Source organism: Poecile atricapillus, chromosome 9 (genome assembly GCF_030490865.1).
Source record: "Poecile atricapillus isolate bPoeAtr1 chromosome 9, bPoeAtr1.hap1, whole genome shotgun sequence".
Taxonomy (NCBI): domain Eukaryota; kingdom Metazoa; phylum Chordata; class Aves; order Passeriformes; family Paridae; genus Poecile; species Poecile atricapillus.
The window spans coordinates 15,329,755-15,355,844 of record NC_081257.1 but is presented as its reverse complement, the minus strand read 5'-3'; the positions used below and the strand labels follow the sequence as shown (position 1 = coordinate 15,355,844).

The 26,090-nt window shown below is 44.5% G+C and overlaps 1 protein-coding gene across 3 annotated transcripts; it reads right to left on the bottom strand.

Annotated features, from left to right (window-relative positions):
* Positions 1-2,891: 2,891 nt before the first annotated feature.
* On the bottom strand, positions 2,892-25,452 carry QRICH1 (glutamine rich 1). 3 transcript variants are annotated; one of them, XM_058844790.1, is made up of 11 exons: positions 25,427-25,452; positions 24,313-24,373; positions 20,590-20,919; positions 11,343-12,359; positions 8,959-9,136; positions 8,209-8,363; positions 7,300-7,414; positions 5,876-5,984; positions 5,373-5,524; positions 4,590-4,680; positions 2,892-3,824 (listed from the first exon to the last, which is right to left on the bottom strand). In XM_058844790.1, exons 3-11 carry the CDS (start codon positions 20,896-20,898, stop codon positions 3,632-3,634), a joined length of 2,319 nt encoding a protein of 772 aa, XP_058700773.1. In that variant the 5' UTR covers positions 20,899-20,919; positions 24,313-24,373; positions 25,427-25,452; the 3' UTR covers positions 2,892-3,631. The 3 variants fall into 3 exon arrangements, with proteins under 3 accessions (XP_058700773.1, XP_058700771.1, XP_058700772.1); XM_058844788.1 differs by having other exon boundaries at positions 25,356-25,450; XM_058844789.1 differs by lacking the exon at positions 24,313-24,373 and having other exon boundaries at positions 25,356-25,452.
* Between the last annotated feature and the right edge of the window lie 638 nt (positions 25,453-26,090).

The following is a 26,090-nucleotide window of genomic DNA, read 5'->3' as shown; positions in this document are numbered from 1 at the left end:
AGAGATCAGATTAAGTATTTTTGTATTGTCCAAGGCAGAACACTTCTGGAACTACCAGACCTTGTGACCCCTCTGAAGTCCAGACCTCTAGGGGTGAGGCAGCCAAAAGATGAGAGCCCTATGAAGTTCTCAGACCATACCCTTTATACACTGCTCTAGACAGGAGTGAAGAGCCACTCTCTAGTCTGCTGTCTGCTGCTTCAGCCATTACCACTTAAGAGGAAATACTTGACCTCTTGAAAGCAAATGAAAATCTAATGGTGCTGTGGACACGTGTAAGAGGCTACAAGTTTCTTAAAGAAAGCAACACTTAAATGTCAAGAGCTTGGACAATACAGGAGTCTCATGTCAGAATGTGAGGTGCTTTACAACAGTCAGTCTCTGCTTTCTATGGTTCCTTTCATACCACAGTGACAAGATGGGCACAGTTCAAAATCAACAACACACGGTCTCTAGCTTGACTTCTCAGCTCTATTTATTTAGAGATCGATGCATTTTCAGCCTGTCTCATACAAGGCATAGGGCACGGAGAGTTCCTGTCAATATATACACGCATATAAGAGCAGTACAAGCAGTTTGGCACTCTCACAGCCAAGGGGGAATGCCCTTTAAGCAGCAGTTAAGCTGGTTATAGGAAAGTGTTAAAAAGCTATTTTACATGTTTGACTGGGAACATTTCCCAGAATGTGGACAGCAACCCTAAGCCACAGCACTCTTCTGTGCTACTCTGTGCACATCTTCCTACAAGCCCCTACAAGGGAGCAGATCATGTTCTTTACTATCAAAGAACATAGTATTTATATTCTAGAAATACTGTACCTTTTAAACTAGCTCCAGAGAGACAGACTAGAAGCCAGATCCAGGAAAAGAATCCTTAAGTCACAGTATATCGATTGTCTCTAAAAATAGGAAATGAAGTTAACACAGTGGACATTCTGATGAGACAGTACAGAACAGTGCAGCAGTCCACTTCTGCATCAGCAGATCCTCTCCTCTGTACATGCAGACAATGAGAAAGGAATGGAAACACTCCAGTCCATCAGGACAAAATCAATCATCAGATCTCCACAGCTCACCATGTGCCTAGTTTCCCTATTGTTAACCAATATCCTCCAAGGAGAACTCTTCCCCCTACAAAGACTTGAGATCATCTTGCAGTTAAGAGTAGTACGGAAAGTGCGCAATCTAGAATTTTAAGGTAACATGGAATTTTGTTTCCCCAGAAAGCTCAGCTGAAGTTCCAGTTTGTCCCCAAACTGCAACTGCCCTCAAGTTCTGTCAAGTATTGCAGCTTCTGTTAATTTTTAGTGTTTAGAGGTGGCTCTCAAGGCTGCCCAGTAAAGCAACTAGTACAGTGTGTATCGGGCAGATTTTTTAATATCCACTGTATTTCTGATGGAGATAGCCAAGGCAGCAGGGTTTCCAACTCTGCTCTGATGATGGGACAAACTGCACAAAAGGAAGGGAAAACCACTCTGTGCATGCTTGTTGGGCATACCCTGTGCAGCAGGCACATGCAACTGCTTGGAATAGTGGGAGCCTGCCCCAACCATGTCCTCAAAGACTTAAATAGGGCCAAAGATGGACATGCCAGTCACTACGATATGGTTAAAGGAGTAGAGGCTTCTGACAGCTGAAGCAGTACTAGTGATCCCAAGAGCCACCCTACAAGGGGGCAACTGCTGGCTCCCAGCAGACAAACTAAGGTCACAGTACCTGCTACCAGCACTACACCCACCATCTTCCCAGCTTACCCACTAGGATCAGGGCACTGATCTGGGGCTGTTTTCCTCTGGCCTAGGTCTGAGGGCAGACACTGAGCTAAGAGTCTGAAACAAAACAACAGTGCATTGCTACTTCACCTCTCTGCAACACACTTGAGCACAGAGTCCTGTAGAGGGAACAAACTGCTCATACTGACAGCTAGCTCAAGCACACCTGCTTCCTCAGGAACACCAATGTCAATATGAAGCATCAGGGGCTTGGGAAGTATCTCTAAGCTGCACACCTCAACACTGCTCACAAGCACAAAGACAGGGAACACTGGCTACTCTTTATCAATTTACATTCTGCACAACCAACAGAGAGGGCACACCTTCCTTCTCTCTTATACAGACAGGTGCTGGACAACAGAGGCTTCAGGGAAGTTGCTTGCCTGTACACAAGTTTAAGTTCTTTTACTGCAATATACATTTAAATATTTGTGTATTTTGGAACAGGGAAGGGACATGAGGTGGAGAAGCAGGGAAGACAAGTTCAAGAAGCAGAGTAATTTCTCTGCATCCAAGAAGCTGATGGCACAAGTAACAAACCTGGCAAGTGATCTCCCATTTCAAGCACAGCTGGCTACTTGCTGGCTTCAAAAGAGCAGACTATTTGTTAATGATATAAAATACAGCAACCATTTAAGATGCAGCAAGGCAAGGCTACAGAGCTGGGGATTATGATCATGAACAATGCCAAAAGCTACACAGCTGTGTTAAAAACTGTGAAAAGGCTGTTAAATGGCAGGAGTAAGCCATATGCTGCTCCTGGAAGGCCTTTTCCCTCCACTACCCCTCCATCATGCCGCTGTTGTGATGCATTTAAAAAGGTGGAGAGAACGGGATCTGCCATGGAGTAAAGCCACAGAACATTAGGACAGTCTGATCTGGTCTCACAAATCCCATGTTCCTAGCCTGGCACTGAGCTTCCATCAGCAAGCAGACATTCAGGTCCTTCAACAGAAGTGTATGCCCTTCTACCTTCATAAGTTGTAGGGGTGAAAGAAATCCAGCAGAGTTGAGCTGGAAAGCATGAAAACAACCAGTTTGCATACTGATCTTTGTATAATGACCCCCCCACCCTCACAGCTCACTCTTCCCCAAATAAAGACACATTGTTCAATGGCATGTTGAAAAGACGTGCTCGTCATTCTTAATAAACAACTAGAGTAAGAATACATAAGAGAAACAGGGTGGTATCTTTATATGATACACAAGTGTATGTTACAAGAATTCCATCAGGCACAGAAGCCTCAAGGTTTAAGGCCTCAATGTTAGGCCAAAAAAGAAGAGTGTGGTAAAGTTTGTACTTTTAACATCTAAAAATGTCACTTAAAGGTCTGAATAGAAATTGTTGGTTTGTTTGTTTGTTTTTTTGTATAAATCATAATTGCAGTTCACTCTCTCCTCTTTCTTCCAAGATAACAGCAAATTAACGTCCAAGCACAAGAAAAGATGCCTGCCTCTCCTCCACTGGCTGAGCAGGTCCATCCATCATTCTGTGCCCTCTAGGCTGCACGTGCTCCAAGGAGACAGAGGCCCCAGCCAACCAGGCCCATCCTGTAGTTCATGTTTTCTACATCATAAAAAAACCCAGAGTCAACCAGCAGCTTTCCATAGCTCCCAGCTCGCAGGGGATATGCAGCCTCCAATGGTTCCAACAGTTTGGTGTGTTGGGTAGGATACACAATGGGTAGGTTTTCCTTTAGATTCTTTTAAAGAGAAGAAGCCTAAAAGGGCTTCATAACTACACCAATAAAAAACCAAAAACTTAGGCATCTCCTTTAGTGTAAAAGTCTGTACAATTTCTCTTTGCTTGTCCCTCCCCCATCACCCTGCCCCACCCCATCTGAGCCACGAAGGATGCCTTAGTGCATGGTGCTGGCATTAGCCACGGCAAGAGCTTCCTGAATCTCTCGTATCACCAGGATCCGGGTGAGCATCTGCTCCATCTGCTCTCTGCTGATCGGCTGGATGGAATACCAGATAGGGCTGTTGGGGGCCACCACTGGCTCCGGTGTCAAGTAAAATGTGTCATTCCGGCCTTTCACACTCTGGGGGCTGTGTGAGGAAGATCAGAAATAACCAGACTAACAAAATATCCTGGAAGAGAGACACCACCACTGTCCTCACCCCAGGCTTCACAAATCCTGACAGTGAACATCTGGCTGATGACACATGAAGGTACAGAGATACATCCAGGGGAAACATTCATCCCAAAGTTTTAGGACATGCCAAGGTTAAAAAGCCATGGTGAGGACTACAAGAAAGTAGTTTCTATTTCACACTGGTAAGCATAACACACACAGCTTTAGGGGTCTTCCAGAGTGAAGAAAGGATGGGGTATTCTCACATTCAGGCTACTTGCAGATCCATCTGTGCAGATGAACCATTATATTAAATTTCAGAATCATCATAATTTAGAGATGAGTCCTTTGTGGCACCCTCCAATCTCCATAGCAAGTCCTTATTTTTGTTCAGAAGCTGGTTTGAATAGGACCCTAATCCTTCAGTAGTGGATGCTTCCAGACGACTTGCAACTCACAAGCAGAAGAACAAGTTCATGCCAACACAGCAAATGTCCAAGATTAAGAGCAGCCAGTTCACAAGTCAGGATTTGTCTCTTAAATACCCCAAAAACTTAATTTACATGCCACCAGAGTTAATCCCACTCTCTCACATCAACATCCCTCTCCATTTAAGTAAATTTATGGAAATACAGAAATTGCCAGCAATATCACACAGTGCTGAAAACTAGGCCAGGCACAGGGTGCAGCTCCCCAGTCACAGAAGACAAGCACCATACATACAGAAAAGAGCTCTCACCATTTGAAGAGGTAGAAGTCATACAGCTTTATCGGACACCTCAGGGGGTTCTCTGGATTCTCAGTCTGCTCTGCATACATGTCATCTGTAACTACAAACCAGCACCCCAGAAATCTGTCAGACACTGTGTAAGCACAGCACACTGAGCAGTACCATAGAGCCTCAACACTGCAGCACCTTGTCACCGTACAAGAACTGGTCAGACATATGGGTGTTCCAGGGCAGAGGTACCTGGCTATAAATGCTTTAAGCATTACCCAGAGCTTGCTTTATCCTAAGACTATTGAAGATCACAACCCATCCATATCCTTCTTTCCAATTTTCCTCTACCAGGGCACAAAATGAGGGAAATCTCACTACTGAGACTGCAAAGCCTCAGTTGCATCCTGTGCTTTTAAGAGGGTAGATTGTACTTACATAGGAATTATGTATGAGTTCACATGAATCAAGGTAAGAGAAGCCCTCCCAAAGAATTTTCTCCATCTCTTCATAAGCACTTACACCCAACAGCCTCTTTGCCCATAAAAAAACAAAACAAAAGTAACAAAAAAAAAATTATCCTTAGTTCTTGACGAGTCCCACACACCTCAGGTAAGGTATGTCCCCAGGGTTATGATTAGAAGGTACTATCCTGTCTTGGATAGAATGTATGGAAAACACATACTGCCAGGCTACAGGTAACTGGCAGAGCCTTGATTCCCTACCTGCAAACATCTCCAGGTTCATCCACTTCTTCAAGCCCAAGTAAGTAAAATATTCCCAAAGAAACCTCCTAGACACTACCTTTCTGTCCTGTCTGGTGCATGCCTGGAGCCTTCATATAGCGGATACTCGTGCTTTTATCCTTGGGATTAGAAGGGTTCTTCTTGGTCTGCCTCAGCACCTTGGAGAAGGCCAGCTTCATGTGCTGGTCTACTGTTTTCAACAGGAAGTATCTGAGCAGCAAGAACAGAACAGAGCACATTCAGAGGCAAGGGACATAGTCACAACAGCAAGGTAGTTATCTTTAGTCATCATGAGCAGGCTGAAGCCCAAACCAACCACTGGGCTAAGGACTGTTCCAGCAGCAAAACATCCAAAAGCCACAGGTTCAGTCAGCCCTCTGCTAGCTCACTTCCTTGTTATACTGCATCTTCTTTGTCTGATGAAGCTACAAGTGGGCTCTGTATGCAACCATCTGAAACTCATGATTTTGCCCTACACAGGGCAGCAGTTTACACACCAATCCTGTTAAGGTATCTGAAGTTCTTTAATTGCCCAAGATTTCCTAAGACCTGAGTACTTACTTTGTGTTAAAAAACATCAGTGTAGTGAGCAAGGTGGAAGGGGAGTGAGCTCCAAGTTGCTTACACTCCCACAGCATCTCTTCTGTTACATGACTGGAGAGGATATAACCTGCAATGATCAGAAGTCAGCATCATGCCAGGGGACACACACAGCATGAACACAGGCAGCATTTTACAGTCTGTAAGTACTGCAGAGCATATATATCTTAACAGAAGAAGGAAGAGGAGATTCTCACTAATGTCCAGATTCAGAGCTCTGCAAATAACTTTTTAAATAGCAGGTACAATTAGGAAACACTTGTACATATCCATCAACCTCTAGTTGTGGAGAGTATGTATGTGCAACATATATCCCAGCCCACAGAGAAAAGAATATGCTCTTAAACAGCTTTTAATTATTGGCTCAACTCCAATGCAGATGCTTTTAATCCAATAATATGTGAGAGCAGGCAGGCCAGTGTAACAAATCAGTTCTTGGCCCTGTGCACAGCTTCAGTCAGCACATAGTGCCAAGTGATGTCCTTGGACACATGAGTAATCCTTTGATTCCCAGATTTTTTTCCCCTTTGTGTAGAAGAAAAATACTACACTCCAAATACACAAATAAACAGGAAAACAGACAGCATTATGAACTCTGGGGCTTATGGAATGTCAAAGCACTGTTCAAACAGCCAGACTGAAAACAAAAGAATTCCAAAATTCATGGTACTACTTAGCCACCTAGCCTGTAACATCAGCTGCTTTTCTGAACATAAGCAGTAATTTCTTCACTGATGTCCAAATATATCAAAGGAAATAAAGCAATGAGAAACCAAGTTTCCAAGCTCTGAAAATGCAATTCTTATCTAGTTCTCATACAGTTCTCTGTCAAAATCTGTCTCTTCTGGAACTGCTCCCCCCACCCCTGTTGCCATGATCTCCTAAACATGAGGTTGAGCTGCAATTGAGTGCAGCACTGGAGACTTTAATCTCACACTGTTTTTCCTTTGACACTCAGTTGGTCCTGCAGACAGTATCCATCTGGCTACATGGCACTATGATAGTGCTGTATTATCTCCCAAAGAATCAATACATATTAGAGGCAGGTACCACTTCAGATGCAGAAACCTGATTCAAATCAAGGATCAGCTGGCTGCCAAATAAGCCAGTTCCATGACATTACAAAGTCCCCACAATGTGCCTTCTGGTTGGTGACAAGTGACAGACAAATAATGCTATATAACAATCAGGGTTAGAGCCTGACAACTGCATTAACCCCAGCATTCACTGCAAACACAACGTTCTTCTCCCTGACCAGCATTAGCTAGCCTAGGGATGTTACATACTTCAAAAGGGTTGCAATTCAGACTACACTCATGCTGTAGGTTCAGTTTAAACATTCCAAGCTCTGGAAAGTTTTACAGTTTTTAAACTATAGCCCTTACCAAGAGGTGAAACACGGGGCTGTATGTCCTTAAGAACTTCATGCAGCCATTCAGTGAACCGAATATAGTAGAGATCCGAGAAGATGTCATCAACTCGACCATTTTCAAAGAGATACTGTAAGAGATTCACAACACAGGCCAGTACAGTGGAAGCAAGTGTGTTCCTCAGATCAGATCTCATTCTAAGGGCCCACATCCTCAGTCAACCATTTTACATCATAGCACTGGAGACTAATACAGTTTACTTGAAGAGTGAGGACTCTTGCACCAAGGTAAATACAGGGTAGGTAATCTCCATTACTACCATGGGAATGCCATGATAGAAAAAGAAAAAAACATTTACAAAGGTAAAGGTGATTGGATTTCACCTTTTATTTCAGGTGTATTCACTTCAAGTTATTTCACATGACTACAGGACACTACTTTTTCAGGTTAACAACAAGGATGCTCAATTTCCCTGTCCAAGTTTAGCTCTGTTCCTGCAGCTCTTCCAGAAAGCTCATACTTCCCATAGCACATAAAGCTAAGTCCTTGCCTGTTAAAGCTTCAACTAGAAGCTTTAAGTCTTTAAGTCTTTTTAAGTCTTAATTTAAGTCTTGACACCGACAACTTCTTCAAACATCATCCAACCCTTCTCTCCCCACCAAAAAAAGCTAAATGGATTTAGTATTTTCACTGTGATACTGAACTCAGTTACTCACAAACTTAACTCATAGATGAAAGCATTGCTTGCACTAAGGACAGGCAAATCATCTGATGTTTTCAAGGTTTTTTAAGCAGAGACTTTTTCATATAAAATTGTTGGATTGCTTAATAGAAGCCACAGTCTCTATTTTTATACTCAAGAGTCCCCCTACACATGCTGACAACATGGACAGTTCTGCAGCACATAGAGCTGTCCCATCCTACCTTCTGAATACACAGGAAGATATAGTAGAGCACATCTGGATCATAGGGTTCACCATCACCATTCCGAGCTTCTCGTGTCATTAAGCACAGACCATAATTCAGCTCAGCCACAGCAGAAGAGATGAGATCTTCCTGGAACCTCAGCAGCTGACGCCCTGGAAAAACAAAACAAAGCTATATTATGTAAGTCATAAAGCCATATTATTTCCTAACATTTCAGAAAAGATTTCCCACATCTCCATTCTATCTGGCAGGTCCAGCATTACCTCATTCTCCCAGTATAGTAAAGTAAGTTGAAATAAATCCAGATCTTAGGCTGTCAGAAACAGTAGAAGATAAAACAGGCAAGAGTTTGATAGAAAGATCCTCTATCCAACCAAATACACTTCTATTGCCTTCTTTTACCATGTCCCCAGTGAAATGCTGCCCTGCAGCAACAGGAAAACAACAGCTCCATCACTGTTCTACCAGCTTGGCCAGACAGTTTGTCTGTGCACCACAGTCATGCAGTGCCCTTTTCTATTGCTATCAGCCCAGGTGCTCAAGGGGGCTCAGCACAGAGCTAGCTAATACATGTCCTGTGGCAGTGAGAATACACAATTATTACTACTGCAGAGTAAATTAAAATTTAAATTTCGGAACAACCACTGATTAAACAAAAGAGTTTTCCAGAGCAGTAAGCACTTAACATTTTAGTAATTCCTAACTCTACTTGAAAGGAAACAAAGGCCATGCTGTCAATACACTTACTTCCAATGGGTGCTAGTCTATTTTGAGCTTCTTTTTCCAGCTCTGCATTCTTGGTCTGTGCCCAGCTTTTCCACACTTCAAGACCTTCTTCTGGCTTCAGAGAGTTTGGAAGTAGAAGTTCAGGTGAAGTCTGTGGCTGTGGCTGTGGTTCAACTTCAGCAACCTGAACAGTTTGAGCCTATGAAAGAAAACATTTCAGTTTACATATACACTTCAGTATGCGACAGCTGGTCAAAAAACAAGAATCCCACAATACCTGTAGCCCCAGGATACCAACCTTCTGCAACACTCCCAACAAGAAATTAATCCGAGGAACGCAACTTTTGCTGTCCAACCTGAATTGGTGCTCACAAAAGAATATTCTACACTCCAAAAACTCTTTCAGTTTGAATGGACAGATCTATCTTCAGCTCACTTGTCACTCTGACTCATGACTGAAGTCTGTGTCACTACAAGAGCAGCCCACAGAGACCATGACCCCCTGAACAGGAAGGTGCCACCAGCTTTACTCACCACTGCTGCTGCACACCTAGACTGCCCTGCAGAAGGTCCTGGGTACAATCACATGCCATACACCACTGGCATCCATCCCTATCCAGACTCCCTTCTTTAAAAAGTACATAACAGGTACACAGAATAAATATATTCTGTTCTTATCAATGATGATTAATTCACTTGTAAAAGGTGTAAAGCAGTAAGACTAGAATACTGCATTGAAATTGAATTGATGTTTTGATGCCCTGTTCTCAAAATACCAAATACTACTAATGGAGACTAGCTACTATTGTGTGAAAAGTGACTGCATGACTTATTATAGACCTAAAGCATCTCCAGACCCTTTGAAAATTTACTTTGCAGTAGGATCTTAGGTCACCAAGAATTCTGATCTCAAACTGAAACTTATTTGTCAGGCAACCAATAGCACCAATCTAAAACCTGCAGCAAGCCCTTCAGCTGCACTCACTCTGCATTCTTCACTACAGGTTCTTAATTCCATGCCACAAACTCTCAACGCTACCTCAATTAACACCTTTGCAGACCTTAGTCAAACTCTCACTCTCACCCTGAATGTTACAGAAATAGCAAGTCTAATATCAAAACAGTTTTGCTTTTTTCCTTCCTAAGAAGCATAGAGACTATTAGTACCTGTACCTTATTTAGTATAAAAAAACCAACAGCTTAAGAAGCAAAGTCTGCAAGAGTCTTAGACTGGAGCCTTCCAACTGCCTTTGGTTGGTTTTTTATTCTCTGCATCAGCTCTTACTAGCTTTTTGCTTATCAGCCCCTGTAGCTGTAGCACAGCTGCAGAGAGACTGACTGAAAAGATCCAGCTTTAATCGAGGCAGATGGTGACAAAGTTGTGAAACTAAGCCTCACTCTGTCTTAAAAAGAGTCCAAGGGTGAACTGACACCTTGTCTTTGTAGGAGCCAGGACTGAGCCTCTGCTTTCCTCCAGAGTTCTGCCACATTACTCTCCAGAGAGCTGAAAGCTTTCCAAAGCCAACTCCCTCCATCAGCCCAATCCAAGGGATAGTCTTCTGCCCTGACCTCACAGACACCTTGTCCAGTGTGAAGGCTGGACATAGGCTGACATAAATCTGCTGAACTGGCAGATGCTTCTTAACAAACATATTTTTCACAAATAGAGCAAAATTGCTGCAACTTGCCCAGATCCCCTAGAAGCACAATGCCAGAGGACAGCACAGGGCAGGCAGGCAAATTCCTTCTCAGTTTCACAGTTTTGAGAAAGTCAACTCCCAAAAGTGTGGTGTTCACCTCTTGCAGCTTTATTGCCCCCCCTAGAGAGAGAGAGAGAGAGAGTACATCCCTCCTGGAATTGCATATGTATTTGTATGTATTTAGGGTATGTTATTTTAAATACCTTATGTACACTAAAGTACACTTGATGCAGAAAGTTTGCTTACAACTAGTCAGATTTCAATACTTTAGCCAGGCACTGAATCTGCTGTGGACTCCATGTGCAACATAACACAAAGTAATGACTAGTACATATTAGCACACCTTATTTAGCTGCAATTATCCCTGCCTGTCTACTGCAACCTCTAGAACAGCTCAGGAAAATACTGCAGATCTCAGAATACCCACTATAAAGAGTCTGGCAATCAGTATGTATATATTAATTTTTAACACTAAGATCAAGACTACTTTCTTTTGGAAAGTTTTGAATCCTGTAACTATGTACCAACATTATCACATTAAAGTCTTATACTCATGAGGAGTCAAGTGCCCTGTGTCACATTCAGGCTTCTGGGACAGATGCATCTCTGCTTCCCAGACACCAGCTGTCTGTCGGCATGCTCTTTCTCCACAACATTTGTAAGCTGTTAATCACAAACTGAGACCAAGAGACAGTTTTAACTTACAGAGCAAGTGACTTGTAGCTGCTGCTGCTGCCCCTGCTCTTGGGGTGTGGGCTGCGGCTGTTGCTGCTGTGGGTCCCATATGTGCACTGTCTGTGCTGTATTCTGGTATGTCCCTGCCACAGCCTGCACTGCCACTGGAATGTGGATGTTGCCATTCATAAACTGTGCTGGAAAGATCGAATTAGCAAGAGTCTGCACCACTTCCTCATGAGAGTTCTTCACTACCGAAGTACTTCCCACCATCTTATCCTTGTCATCTTCCAGCTTCACTGTAGCCAGTGTTGTGGGTGAGCCACTGACGTGGACGGCATTATAGGCCTCCTGAGGGATGGCAATGTGGGTTATGTTTTGCTGCTGAAGGTCACCACGTGGTTGAGCAGAGTAAACAGGGATGGTCCACGTCTCTCCAGTGGGGCTAGTAATGGTCCCAGTGGCACTGTACAGGTGGGCACTGTCCACTGTTAACAAGTCTGGCCTTAAAGAGACATAACTTTGCTGCTGGCCCTGAGGGATGGCCAGCACTGTGGCAACTGGCTGCCCTGAAATAGCATACGATACAGTAATAGGCATATCCACTTTACGTTTCTTCACTGGCTGAAGGACACTCGCAGAGCTGATCCGCCTCTCTCCCTCTCGTGGGGAGCCTTGTTGAGAAGGTGGGGGTGACAGTGCACCAACTGTCTGGATCTGGATCTGCTGGCCACCAGTAATGGCCTGTCCTGCCACAAGCTGGGCCTGGATCTGCTGGTGTTGTATGTGTTCCTCCTGTAGCTCTGCAGCCTGGATCTGTTGGGCAGTCTGCACGTGCTGCACTTGGATCTGAGCTGCCTGCAGCTGCGATGGGCTGGGGCTCTGAAGAGACTGACTCTGTATTGTCTGGGATGCCTGCTGCTGTGCCTGGCCTTGGATCTGCACTTGGACCTGTATTGGCTGCTCCGAAGCCTGATGGACAGAGAGCTGTGGAGAGAGCTGCTGGGCGGACACCTGCTGCGGTGACTGCTGGACCTGAACCTGAACCTGCAACGACACCAAGCCACTAGTTAGAGACCAGCAAATGTCAGTGATTCAGCAGAGATGGTCTGTTACTCAAGATCTGTGATCCGGGTCTTCTACGCTCACTTTTGATTACATGTATTAATCCATTAGTAAATATTTCAGGAAAATGAAACCAAGTTATTCTAGAAGTGCCTGGTTGATAACAGTGATGTAGTAAATCTGTTTGCTCAGCACTGCACAGGACTCCCAGCACATGAGTCACATCTCCACCCTCAAAGCTCTATGGGCTCAAGCCAACAGATACCATTCTTGGAATCCAAGAGTTTTCAAAGCTATTTGCATTGCTAAAATGTTACTTTAGCACAGGTCTCACAATACCAAGACTTTAGGGTCATTCACATTACAATCACAGGAGCTTGCCTTATTCTTACCATGCTCCAAAGATTGTTTTACTGCTGCCCACCCCAGTCCCAAGATGGCCACAGGATCACTTGCTGGTGACAGGCAACAAGAAATATGGGTAAGTCGAAACCAGCACTTGACTCTTTCCTCATAAAGCACAGGAATATTACTTTGAAACCTATCATTAATAGTAACACTACTCAAGCAGGTGTCAACACAGAATATGGCAAGTTCACCCTCAATTTTTGTCATGCATTAATGACCTATGCTGCAGCATGATTTTTTAAACTCTAGAAAAACCTCTTTGGCAATGTTAATTAAAACAACCCTTTTTTCATTATTTAGTTATTCCATTTAATACCATTTATTGTCCAAACTACTCAGTTGTATTTTCTAGCTCATGCACTTAGACAGTGCTGAATAACACAGACAAAATCTGTTGACTTGATTCCAAACCAGTTTCTTTTCTTTTAGAGGAAAAAAAAAAAATAAAAATCACACTCTCTCCTATTAATGCTCATTTGTCCAAGGTCTGCCACAATATCTAGCAGAAGTCCAGCAGCACACTGAAAGCCAGCAAAGGTAGCCCCCAGCACAAATTTCAGGTCTCAATAGCTTCACATGCCTTGTCCAGACACTTCTCCACTTTTTCTCACATTTACACAGACAACCTGTTACATTTGCCTTGTTCTAGAAGCAATATCCCAGGTACTCATGATCATCTGTTTCTCCAGGCTTTATTAACACCTTATCTTGAGGGAATTAATTACTTAACACCTCTTTCTGGAGCCAACACAGCAACTTATTTAGTTGCAAGACTTCCTACTCACAATTCTCTCATTTTTTTTCTACCTCACTTCCTGGAGCCAGGCTAATGCAGCATTTGCAGAGAGACAGCAGACTAGCCAGCCTGACAACACCAAAAAGAACTACAGTGCAGGCCTGCTGTGCACAGAAACTCATTTCCCAGTGAGACCACTGCCAAGAAGTTTTGAAAAATGTTAAGGACTTATTTACTCCCAATTAAGAATTGCTAAGGAAAAAACTGGGGCACCAAAATGCCCCACTGGCAGGCCAGATTTATAAGTCACCTCCTGTTAAGAATTAATTTATTTCCAGGAAGAACAGGGTATAGTTCCTTCTGGGAACTCTGTGGAGTGTACTGTAATCCAGATGACGTGGTGACTCTGTAGTAACTTCCTGCAAGGTAACGAGAAGCATGTGACCTTTTGTCAGCATGACAGTTAAAAAGCTGCATCAATGCGTGATTTGATCAGGCAGTCAATTGAAAAAGATGAACTCACCTATGGGATGTTTCCTCCGTTCAATCTAATATCGTTCTACTCTGGAGCATGAGTACTGCCTTAGGCAAAGAGGCCCAAACATGGACCCCAGGTAAGGAAGGGTTCAGTTTAAGAAAGCCAGTTGCAATCACACCCCTAAGGCAAAAATTCTCCAAAACATTTCACTTTAAGAATAACTAATATGGTCCTTACTATTAATTTAAGTCCTTGTTCAAAAGATTACCTGCAAGGCAAAGGCCAAAGATTGAACAAACTGCATGCTTTATTGCACTGATATTTTCAGTTTCAGACAAGAAACATTTGCTTTATCTGCTAGGATTCAAAATTATGTTAAGAGGTAAATGTGTCATTTGTCCTGTACTTCTGTAGTGTTTTCAGAATTTGCACAGGTTGACTGAGAGCACTTTAAAAGTACCCCCACCTTCTTTCCACACAAAATTTTACATTACAGTTCCTGTGAGCGCTGTAACCTATATAAAGGAAAGACTTTTTTCTTTTGCTAGCAGTAAAAGAATTCAAAGTCTCCTCCTGTGCTGAAACTATTTTATCATATAAGCATAACTAGAAAGGTAATGGAATTGGTTTAAGAGACATTGTTGGCAAGAGGCACGGTATAAAACAAACAGAACAAGACAGCATTTGCTCCCTTCTGGTCTTGTAAACAGATGGTTTCAGTTTGAGGGGACCTCCACTGATCATCCAGTCCAACTGCCTGACCACTTCAGGGCTGACCATAAGCTACAGCACGTCATTCACAGCACTGCCCAAATGCCCCTCAAATAACAACAGCCTTGGGGCACCAACCACCTCTCAGAAGCCTGTTCCAATGTTTGACTACTCTCTTGGTAAAGAAATGCTTCCCAATGTCTGCTCTAAACCTCCCCTAGCACACCTTTGAACCATTAACCATTTTGGAGCCTGAGCCTACAGGAAGTCAGTGGCAATTTCCCCCACTTTAAACAGATGAGCAGCCATGGCCTGAGGCCCTTCGAAACTATCTCAGTACTAAACCCTAACTCCTACGACAGGGATGTCTTGCTACTGCTTTAGAGTCCATCCTGTTATTGCTAACACCCAAAGAATGAGTCCAGGCCCAAACAATATGAAGTCAAACTCCAGAATCACTTGAAGGTCTCCATGTTCCAAACTGCAGACATCATGCTTCTGACTACAGAATGGTCCTATTTAAAGGCATATCAGAGCTCTACCTGCCACACATTAAACATCCCCCGTGAATTTACATATCCATTTTTAATAACTGTATACTGCAGTGGGATCCCTCCCTACTTTCAAGCAGGTTGTATCCGAGAGTGCTAGAAGCATCCATTTCGGATTTACAGGCTTTAACCTGGTCTGAGACCAGAGGCTTCTTATATTGACCTCATTGTCCTTTTTTTCCTCAGATAGCAAATTAGACAAAGAATTACACTAAACAGCAGCAGATGACTTTATACAAGACTCTGTACAAAGGGGAATGTTTTAAATTTACAGGCCAAGACCAACAGGGAGGACTTTAAATCTTCACTTTATGCTGAAGATCAAAGCAAAAACAAGTTATGCTGGCAATTCCTGGGTTATTGGTGCAAGAAAGGAAAATGCCAAGTTACCAGTACTGAAATACTATTTATTGCCAAAGGTCTGGATCCAACAGCATGAAAGAATGACCTCCCAGCAGGCTACCATGACACAGAGAAATGCCTTTTCACCATAAAGTAGCTGGAAGCTGGATCAAGTACTAGCTGCCTAGAAAATCAAAAGCATCAGAAACCAGCCCTTTATTTTAACAGGAGGGCAGAACCAAATTCCCTTAAAGGAAATCTTCTGTCACATCAAGCCCAAAAACGTATTCTGTCCTAAACTGAGCACATGCAAAGAGTAAATAAGTAACCCCAGGACCATGAGAACATCTGAAGCCTAGTTGCCAAAACTTTTTTCCCTAATGGTTGATAGACAAACTTTCAAGTAGGAGTCATAACATGTCTGCCCTGTGTGGATTCTCTGCCCAAAAAGGAATCAGATTTAGTTGTTTCAGAACTGCAGTTCTGAAACAACTGAGATTTTCTTTGCTTGTCAATTCTTTCATCTGCAGACTGACTGGGTTATCTAATATTTCCTAAAACCTAACTCTAAATGAGCACATATAGCACCTCTTGCCTGATTTTTTTGATATGTCCCAGAGTACCTGACAGGCTCTTAAATGCATCTCTTCACAAAGAGATTTTGGTTTCTGAAGCTGTATGTAAACCAGCAAACAGCAGTATACACCAAGAGCAGATCTCCAGAGCAAGACTGGAGATGCACTAACACGTCCACACTAAACCTTCCAGAAGACTATTTCAAACGTAGTTCTAGTCTTGCCCACCAGCCAAGCTTGACATCATCAAAACACTGGACTGCATCTTACAGCTTAGTTTCATCTGGAGGGAACCCCAAATTACAGGCTCCAAACCTACAAGAGATAAGAGGGGGCAGGTGGCCAACTTGCTGCAAGAAGTATGCCCCCAGGAGTAAAGCAGATGCATCTCAAACCTCCCCCACAAAGTCAAATACTTGGGAAAAAAATTAGTGAGAGCATGAGAAGAGTAATCTCAGGTTTTTTAGCCCTATTTAAGGACAGAAGACTTAAAATACAGTTCCTTTAACAGTCCTAAGCAAAAGCAAGCCCAGCACTAAAAACTAACACTGTTACAAAGCGTTCCTTCTAAAGTTACACCAGGAAGTGAACATGCAAGTACAAAACAGGTATGTAAGTGAAGAGTAAGAGAAAAGACTGATCAATGAAGTAGCAGGAAATGTCAGAACTTGTTATTTAACTATTTTACCGGAAGTCCTTTCCTATCTAAGTAAACAAGATCTATGGGAAGGGCAGAAGTCAGCTTTTCAGAACAACTGCCAGACTGACTCTCACTCCAGGTTTTTCCTCTGCTCATTCATCAACATCAGAGAGAGAATTCCATCAGCTAAATTAGGCCTTGGGTGTGTTTAAACAGTTACACTATCAAGATTATGCTGTCAAGCTGTACACTAGGGAGGGATTTAGGTCTAAGACAGTTAAAACACATGAACCAAGGAAAAGCAGCTTACCTCTCCAGTAGAAGCTTACTTCCATATACAAGTAGATGCTACCTCAAAAATACCACTCTTGACTATAACCACACTTCCAAGTGTCCCACTCAGCCCTAGCAAACACTAATTAATACCTGCTGCTACCCTAAAATCGTACTGGCATGTTTTTCAAATGTAAGCAAATAGGAACTCTACCTCCAAGCTAAACTTCAAAACCAGTACAGAGGCAAGAGGAAGGTACATGCATCAGAAGCAAAGAAAGGATGTATTCTGTGCAGAGCCAGAGATAAGACTTTTTTCTGTGCTATTTAAGGGCATCTTTCCCTACCTTCTGTCATTAATAATGTCTAGCTTCTTATAAAAGTCTGAAGTCACAGAATAGACTGAACAGTAAACACATAAGGAATTAAGCAATTAGAAAGGCACAAGTATTAACTGAAAGATACCTTACACAGGTATTTAACCATTCCCCATACAGTTCTGTGATCTCGCTCACATGTAGCAACCTCCCCTCAAGCCATGCCCAAGAAAATCTTTTCACCCAGACATCAGACTGTTCATAAAAAGCTGAAGATTTTCTCCACACACACCATAAGCAAAGATACTTTCTGTTCTCTGATATTCTTTCAGTTAAAGCTTCTTGTGTAAGGGGCACAAGAGGTTCACTGACCTCTGCAAAAGTACCATATTTGGGAAGCAAGCTAGCACTAAACACCTCACTGGCACCAACAATTCGATGGCCTCAATGCACAGGCCCAACAAGCAACAATCTCACCAAAAGCAGAGCTGATAAAACTTTACTTGACTGGAGCAAAACACAGACTTTCCTCGCCGCTCCCTGATGCACAACAAAGTCCGATAACTTGGCATACTAAACTCCTTCTGAAGGTCACTTATGGCACCCCTGTGATACTGGGCACGGAAGGAGCTCCAGGACACTTTTAACTGTAGCAATGACCGGTGTACATAACCCAACAGTTGCATCTACTCATCCTGTAAAATAAACATATGCTAAGACTTTGCTGAACCGCTTGGGCAAGAAAACCTCAAGGTGACAACTTCTTCAAAGAAAAAATTTATTTTGCCAGAATAAATAAAAGCAACAAGCAGTCACACTGTTCTTTAGTTGTTCGCAGCAAGTAAAATCCAGGATGAAACCTGAGCACTGTCTATCTCTATGATCGTAAGATCATCAGCACTTGCAACTGTGAGGTCATCTGACTGGTCATACTGTTAGTCACCTTCAGCACCACTGTCACACTGCCAGACATAAGCATAGTTATCAAAGGGTCTTCCACTGATTTGAAATTGGATTAGCAAGAACTAAACAGATTACCAAGTCAAGTACCAGGATGACAAGTTTAATCAAAAGCTAAGAGGCTTCGGCAGATGACCAAAATTCATCATAATACAACACAAGCAATATTTTAGCACAGGGAGCCAGCTGGACTGGGTGCACGGCTATGGTGGAACACTGTCACTCCCCAGAGTCACAACAAAATCCAGCTTTATCCAGAAGATGTGCTCTGCCACTGCTGCCACAGTGACAGTACAGAGATAAGTGAACACTCAATCATGGGTTTAACATAAATTATGTCTCAATAAGAAATCCTGAAAGACAGAAAAACACTCATGCAAAGGGGTAAAGATATTCTTCTCCACCCTATTCTTGCAGAAAAACTAAGGTAATTCTGAGCTAGCTGCTCAAATACACCTGAGTTCAGCTGCACTGCTTGATACACAAAAGCTGCAGCCACATCTAGTACCAATTGTGTCACCTAAAGTGAGCAGCAGGGTAGGCAATACAAATAGTAATGATGACCCGTACAGATAGGACAGCAGGTATCTAGAAGCAGAGGCACATCAAAAACAAGACGAGAGTAGACAACATTCTTTAGGAAAGTTGCTGAAATCTTAATTTTCATGAAGCTTTTAATATGCAGGGTACAGGTCATTCCATTCAAAAATCAAGAACTTGTTTCTGGCAGCAACTCTATATTTATTTACAAGGCCAGATTATTTTTCTCTGAAGCATATGATATATGACCTCCCTCCCCATCTCTGTAACTAAAGACTTGCAAGGGTCAAGCCTGAACATTGGGTAGTTCTGAAAGGAGGCAGCAGAAGGAAAAAAATGATAGAAGAAAAAAAAAAAAAATTCTTTTGGCTTTTACAATTGATCTGGGGGCTTTCCACATTTTCAAGGATTAAGCCCTCAAAAGCCAACCCTCCTAGCTCTTCTACTGAAAAGCAAAACTTCTTCCAGAAAACATACTAGCTGGAAAAAACCTATTCTTGATCAGCTTTAATAGCTCATGCAGAGATCGAAGTCATGCCTGAAAGACTTCAGGTTTTTGTTCTTCAAAAGCCTTTCAACACAAGTTACTGTAGGCCAACAGGTTACAGAAGTCCCGGTTAAGCATTCATTTACTCAATAGAGAGTAACTGGAGACAAGTTACCAGTGAAGGAGGTAAGTTTGTCTTTGTGGGATAAAAACATGCAAGTGAGCTGTTGGCACAAGTCTACTGCACTGCAGCTAGTACACACTACCTTATCTCCAGTCATTTGTGACTCCATAACCTCACTTATAGTTAAAAAAAAAAAAAAAAGAGCTCGCAGTTTTACATTCTGCTACAGAAACCAGAAAGATTCATATCTCAAGAATATCAGAATGACAGCTATAGCCAGAGCTCAGCTGTTTAGAGATATATAGAAAAACCTTAGTAAATGCCCTGCAACCCATGAACTCTTCAAATTACAAAATATATCTGAGGACAAAAGCAGTTTCCTAAGTTACAAAATTGATTTGTTTTTTTTCCTCTGATAATGGATTTGCTTACTTAAAACCTAATAAAATATATAATGTAATATCTCCTTTTTAAAAAAAAAAAAGATAACTCTTTCCACTGTGCAAACGGATAATCTACCTTGATGCATATGCATGCTTTAGAATTCCTTTCCTGAAATGTATCTTCCCCTGGTTCATACGCTAAAGCTGACTCTCTTGCATTTCTCCCTCACTTAAAAGTCAGTTCAAGAACGACTTTTAGAATGTTTAAGTATTTAAAGATTATTGATTTTATTAAGAAAAAAATAATCCTTATGGCAAGCTCCATCCCACAGCCACCCTGAACAATCAGACAGTCAGAAGGGGTTGGTATTTATAGCAGCTTCAGAGCACAAGGCTTCAGGAGTTGTGTACATGCCAGAACTGTCGACCATTTCTCCAATAGGTGACACCACTCCACTGCTATGTACGTGGCTCCTCCTACAGCAGGGCTCGAGGGCGGCACAGTCATGAGAGACAATTTACTAACAAATTCCTTAAATAAAAGGGAAATATTGCTGTTCTATATAAAGTTAATTTGTCCTGCCTCTTAAGTACTTGTCTGAGGCTTAAGGTTAGACAGCAGCTCTGAACACCACTCCATCACTTAGCAATTCATATAGACATTCAGAGATTATTTCAGATGCTTACCTGGACTTGCTGGGGTTGCTGAACCTGTATCTGCTGCTCTGGCTGAGTTTGTTGCTGGATACTGGTTGTCACAGGACAAGCAAGTTCAAGCAAAGACCCAGCCACCTCTGTGCTGTCCGTGTAAATGCAGTTGCCACCCTGCTGATACACCATTGTGGTAGTGGCTGTCTGCTGAAACTCCTGGAGGGCTTCTGGCCCTTTGGAAGCAAGGGAGTCTAGAAACTCCTTCATCCTGTGCTGGGGGATAGTTCGCGCCTTCACACGGATGTATTCTTCAAAGGAAATGGTGTTCTCCAGAGAATTATTCATATTGCAAGGTCCTCAGGGTTCCTTAAAGAAAGAGAAAGTAAAAGTCTTAAATACAGCACTCCCTTGATGCAAGGACATTCTTAACTCCAGTAACTAATCTCTCATACCAAGTACTGTATGAAAACTGGCAAACATGCACAGCCAGATGCCCAAGACAGATGCTTTAGTTTTATGAGGCATCTTGTGCTACTACACTTCTCAGATTAATCCTTGGCAGCTCAGGAGAGTCTGAATGATACCCAGGTGTGAGGACTCCTCCTCCCAGAGCTCACTGCCATGTAAACTCTCCTAGCTCTATACTGAACCCAGACGAGGCAAGTCCTGTACCAGACAAATCCAGTCGTACATTCCATTTGTTTGCAGCATGCACTGTTAGCGAGAGAGGCTCAGAAATCAATATCTGCGGCCCTGCTTTGCAGCCGCAGAGGTGGGAAACTGAGCAGTGTGTTCTATCAGGCCGTGCAGTTCTATTCTAGGCAGCTAATGGGAAGCACAAGAGCAACAGATGCAGCATTCAGCTCATTGCTATTAGGACTAGGACAGCCTCATCGATTTGAACAGAGCAAGCAAAAGGAGAGCGCTGGAATTGAGGTATTTCCTCAAACTGGGAACTACACACATGGAGAAGCAGAGCTCTGGAAATGACAAAGGCAACTGCAGCATCAGTTCTTGATCTCCTTTTAATATAGGAAGAGGTTAACATGAAACATGCTATGTGTGAAGACAAAAGAAAGACAGAAAAAGAAGTTAAGATGATCAGGGCGGAAGTGAAAGCAAAGAAAAAAAACCACCACCACCAAAGATGACTCCACCTGAGAACATCAGACAGCTCTAGGGTATACTCTGATAACATTCTTCTCTTATTGACTTATCTTGTTTAAACCCACAAATTGTTTTTGCAGTGAGTATACTGGTTGTTTCTAAGGTACTAATTAGCCTTGACAGAGCATAAACACATTTGAGCTATAGCATCACCAGATATTGAGACCATCGTGAAAAGATGTGAAACAACACAAGATCAGGACTAGAAGAAGTGATTCAGCAGTACTAGATCAAGCTGCATAAAGGAAGAAAAACAGACAGACATCACTATGTACATTATGACTGTAGGTCTAAAGAGAACAGGTAAAAACCACAGCTTTATGTATCCTTTCAGCATGATTTAACAAAGTAGAACTGAGACAGGGTTATGTTTGAACATAGGACTGCAAAAGTCTGTGTGAAAATTCTAGGCTTTCACTGGCACTCAAGCACACTGCACAAGTCCAGTGCCAGTTATCACCAAATCCTGGGAGAGCTGAAGCAAATGCTAACCCCTCTTCACTGTTACATGACAGCAGTCCAAACATACAGTTTTGTTTACATGGAGGTTCATGGCTAGTGCACTGGACTAGGCTCACAGAGAAAAAAAAATATTATCAAAGGTAAGGGGAATCCACGTGAGGCAACCTGTGCTCTATCTATGGTATCTGAAGTCTTTAAGACACATTTGTTGTTGTACGAGACTTCCATAGAAGATATTCTTAAAATATGCAGCATGTTTAGTAAAAAGCACAGGATAATAGTGTTCACATAGCAAATCCAACAGTTCTGCAAATACCAGCATATAGAAGCTCCTGTAGAGCCCACATCTGGACAGAAAAAACATTATTTCAGAGACACCAATCTGACATTTTCAAGCCCACTCTGGGGGATAGACCCAGTAAGACTACTCACCCTACACCTTTACAGCACACATTACTAACCCCTTCCCAGGTGACCATATGGCCATGGTGAATCCAAGGGAAGAACAATGATGTTAATGCATCCACAGGGACTCAGACAAGACCTACAGCAGGCACACTGAAATGTGTTTCGCATCTTAACTGCATGATGCTCCGTTATATACTCTGAGGCTGGAAAATAAACTGTGAGCAATGAACTTGTCCCAGTCTTCTTCTTGGAACTTTCAAGTATTTGACTTCAATACTACAGCGAGGTTTTCAGAAGAGCATCATTCTTTTCCATGTCCACCCTGAGATGCAGATACAGCTTTGAGAGGGAAGACTCTTCTGAAGAATAAGCCTCAAGGATGCCATGCTGGGATCCCAGACATGAATGCCACAGATGTTTTTTGACAGCCAGCAGCTGCTGTTGAATTGGATGGACTCACCTCTCCCAGGTGTTCCCTTCCTGCTCCTGCTCTGGTTTTTATTATGTTGTAACAACTCAGGGAATAGCTATCCACCTTCTGTTAATCTTGTCAAAGGAGAGAGTAAGGAAGTCAGCAGGGCCGTTGTTTCCAATGGCAGCAGTTAGTCCTCACTTCTACTTTTGAAACACCAACCTTTCTTTCACAAGCTGTATCATTCTCCCACATAAGCGACCCCAGAAGCATAAGCAGCAGAGGTCCGCCACCAAACCATCACCGACCTCTTCTGACCACCAGGAAGCAGAACAAAGCAACCACTAATATCTTAAATACAAATCCTTAACCCTGCTCAGTTGATCCATTTCAATTAGTTCTTGTTAGCATCAAAATCAAGAGCCTACTAGGCCAGTCTTCCCCTATTAGTAAATCTTCCTCTTGCACAAGCTGTCAGAAGAAATCTCTTTAATTTCTTCTACCATGGGAAAAAAAATTCCTTTACATTTTCTTAAAGTTACTATACTAAGAGCCACTAAGCTGAGCCCCTGCAGTATGCCAAGTGCCAGGCATGGACCAGAGCCCCACCATGCCATGAGGATCTGTTCCTGCCCTAAAAGAGCAGCAAGATCCTCCCTGGGTTTTCTCTACAGCTGCAGTTACAGACCCTGTAGGTAACAGTGTCTCCCTGTATTGTTCATATCAGTTTTAAGGTTGCTTGGGATTATTTAACTAGAAGCACTGAACCAACCAAAACTGCACTTCACAAGACCCTACATAGCAGTAGAGGTACCAGGTTCAGAGAAAGATTCAGGAATGTAATGCTGCACCCCCAGGAATTTTACTTATTAAAACTAAACCAACCTGCATTTATGGCAGAAAACCTCTGTAAGGCTCTAGGGTGCATTCAACAGGCTTTTGTAGGGCAACACACACAGCTTGCTGCTGTACTCACCACTTTTACTGTTAGTTATTAAAGCACACTAACTTTTGCATTCCATTTATCTCAGAGACATACACTGGAAACAGCAAATGCCCACCCTCACTGGATCTCAGCTGCATGTTTTAAATATTGTATTTTAAAATTAAAAAAAAGAGCATCTAGGCAATAAGTTTCTCAAATAAAGGAAGGCAACTCCTCTCTGTGCAGCATAACTGCATTTTTTTCAGGAAGTAAGTTCAAGAAATTCTTTGAAGATTATGAGCACATACGGTTAGTTGATAAAACTTAGACTGAGGTTACTGAAAACACACACACAACTTGCAGCATGTGGACAATCTGGACTCACCAGTCACCATGTTGCATGTATTTCTGCTGCTCTTGTCCTGAGCTCTTAGACTTGTAACGTTCTGGAGAAGACAGAACAAAGAAGCCCTTTCCATCCCCAGTTCCTCTTTCTTTATTAAGTCATTTTATTTTTAATATGTATTCCATTAAGAAAAAAAAAATAAAAATCAGGAAACAAAGATATGATCATCCACGCAGCCAGCAGCTCCTACTGAGGAATTGCAAGATGCCCAATTTCTAACCATCGTATCCCTCAGCCTGGTGGTACTGAGAACGACTGTGTTAGCACATCTGTCACAGAGCGACGTGCGGCGACTGGCGCGGCACGGTGGGTAACACCGGAGTTACTGGCACACAGAACTTAGAACAAGGCAGCAGCAGCAGTGACCGTATCCAGAAGCCCCTCCGCGCTCCCCCCCGCAGGTGTTCCCGGTGCTGCCCCGAGAGACAGCCGGGAACGCTACGGACCGCTCGGCCACCCAGCCAAGACGAGACGAAGCTCCGTATTTGGCCCTGAGACCGTCGGCCGCAGCTCAGCCTCTGTCCTGCCCGAGCGGGGACGCGGAACCCATGGGGCTTCCCCCGCCCGCGGGGACCCGGCACTGCCCCAGCCGCTCCCGCCGCCTTTGTTTGTCGGCGGGGCGGCCGGGCCGGGCCCGCAGGCGGCGCCGTGACACCGCCTCCCCCGCCCCCCCGGCAGGAGCCATGTCGGGGGCTCCGCGAGGACGGGGCCACCGAGGGCCGCGCACAGGCCGCGCCTTCCGGTGCCTCGCTGCCCGAGGCGGCGGGGGGGGGGGCGGGCGACGGGGACGCGCCCGGGGCCTGAGGGGCAAGAGCAAGGGGCGCGCCCGCGCGGGCCGGGAAAGCGCGCGCGCGGCAGGCGGGGCCGCCCCCTCCCCCTCCCCGCCGGGCCCGCGCCGCCCCCGGAACCGCCGCCTCCTCCGCCCGCGCCCGAAGGGAGGCCCCACCCAGCCCCGCCGCCGCCGCGCACTACCCCGGCCCGCAGGCCCGGCTGCGACGCGGCGTGACCCGGCCCCGCCTCACCCCGGCCCTGTCGCCGCCGCCGCCTCGGCCCCGAGTCTTTTCCCCTCACAGCTCCCTGGGCGCCATCTTACATTCAACCCCTTGCAGCCAATCACCGCGCTGCTCTAGCCTCGCGAGAGCGCGGCTCCCAAGTCCCGCGAGAGCTCAGCTCCTACGCCCGCCCCGCGCCTTAAAGGGGCCTGGCCACGGCGAGGTGCGGGGAGGGTGCGGCCGCTGGGGGGCGCCCTGTGGGGGGGGGAGGTGGGGGGGCGTGCGGCCGCGGTGACACACAGAACGCGGTGGCGACACGGAGGGACAGGGACAGACCCTCGGCACTCGGGATACCCGGGACGCCACCAGCACCGCGTGGCCGTGTGGCGACGCCGGTCGAGGGGGCTCCACGCGGCCGCCCCGCTCCTTCGGGGCATGCGGGTGCAGCCCGGCCCCCATCCCCACACAGCACCTGGGATGAAGCTTCGAGTCGCGCCCGTGTGGGGCCAGACCTCGGTGCAGGGGCTCCCCGGGAACGGCTGAGGCCTGCGCGGCCTGCACCGGAGGGGCTGCGTCGTGCCCCGGGCGGCACCGCGGAGCGGAGTGTCCCCATGGAGACGGAGGATGCCCCGCGCCATGGGACCGTGCCGAGTCTGCTTTAACGTGCCCATGTGCTCGGCGCGGCCTCCCCAGCCCCGGCCCCGCTTAAGGTGGCTCGTGGGGCTGGGCAGGGTCTCCCTCCACTTGCTTCAGGCCCAGGGACAG

What these genes read in the sequence shown, in the direction of transcription:
- QRICH1 (XM_058844789.1), bottom strand. Translation starts at nt 20,898, where the DNA reads ATGAATAATTCTCTGGAGAACACCATTTCCTTTGAAGAATACATCCGT. An exon ending in AGCAACCCCAGCAAGTCCAG is followed by an intron (nt 12,360 to 20,589) that starts GTAAGCATCTGA and finishes GTGTCGTTGCAG; the next exon opens with GTTCAGGTTCAGGTCCAGCA. An exon ending in TCTTCCTGTGTATTCAGAAG is followed by an intron (nt 7,415 to 8,208) that starts GTAGGATGGGAC and finishes AATCTCTTACAG; the next exon opens with TATCTCTTTGAAAATGGTCG.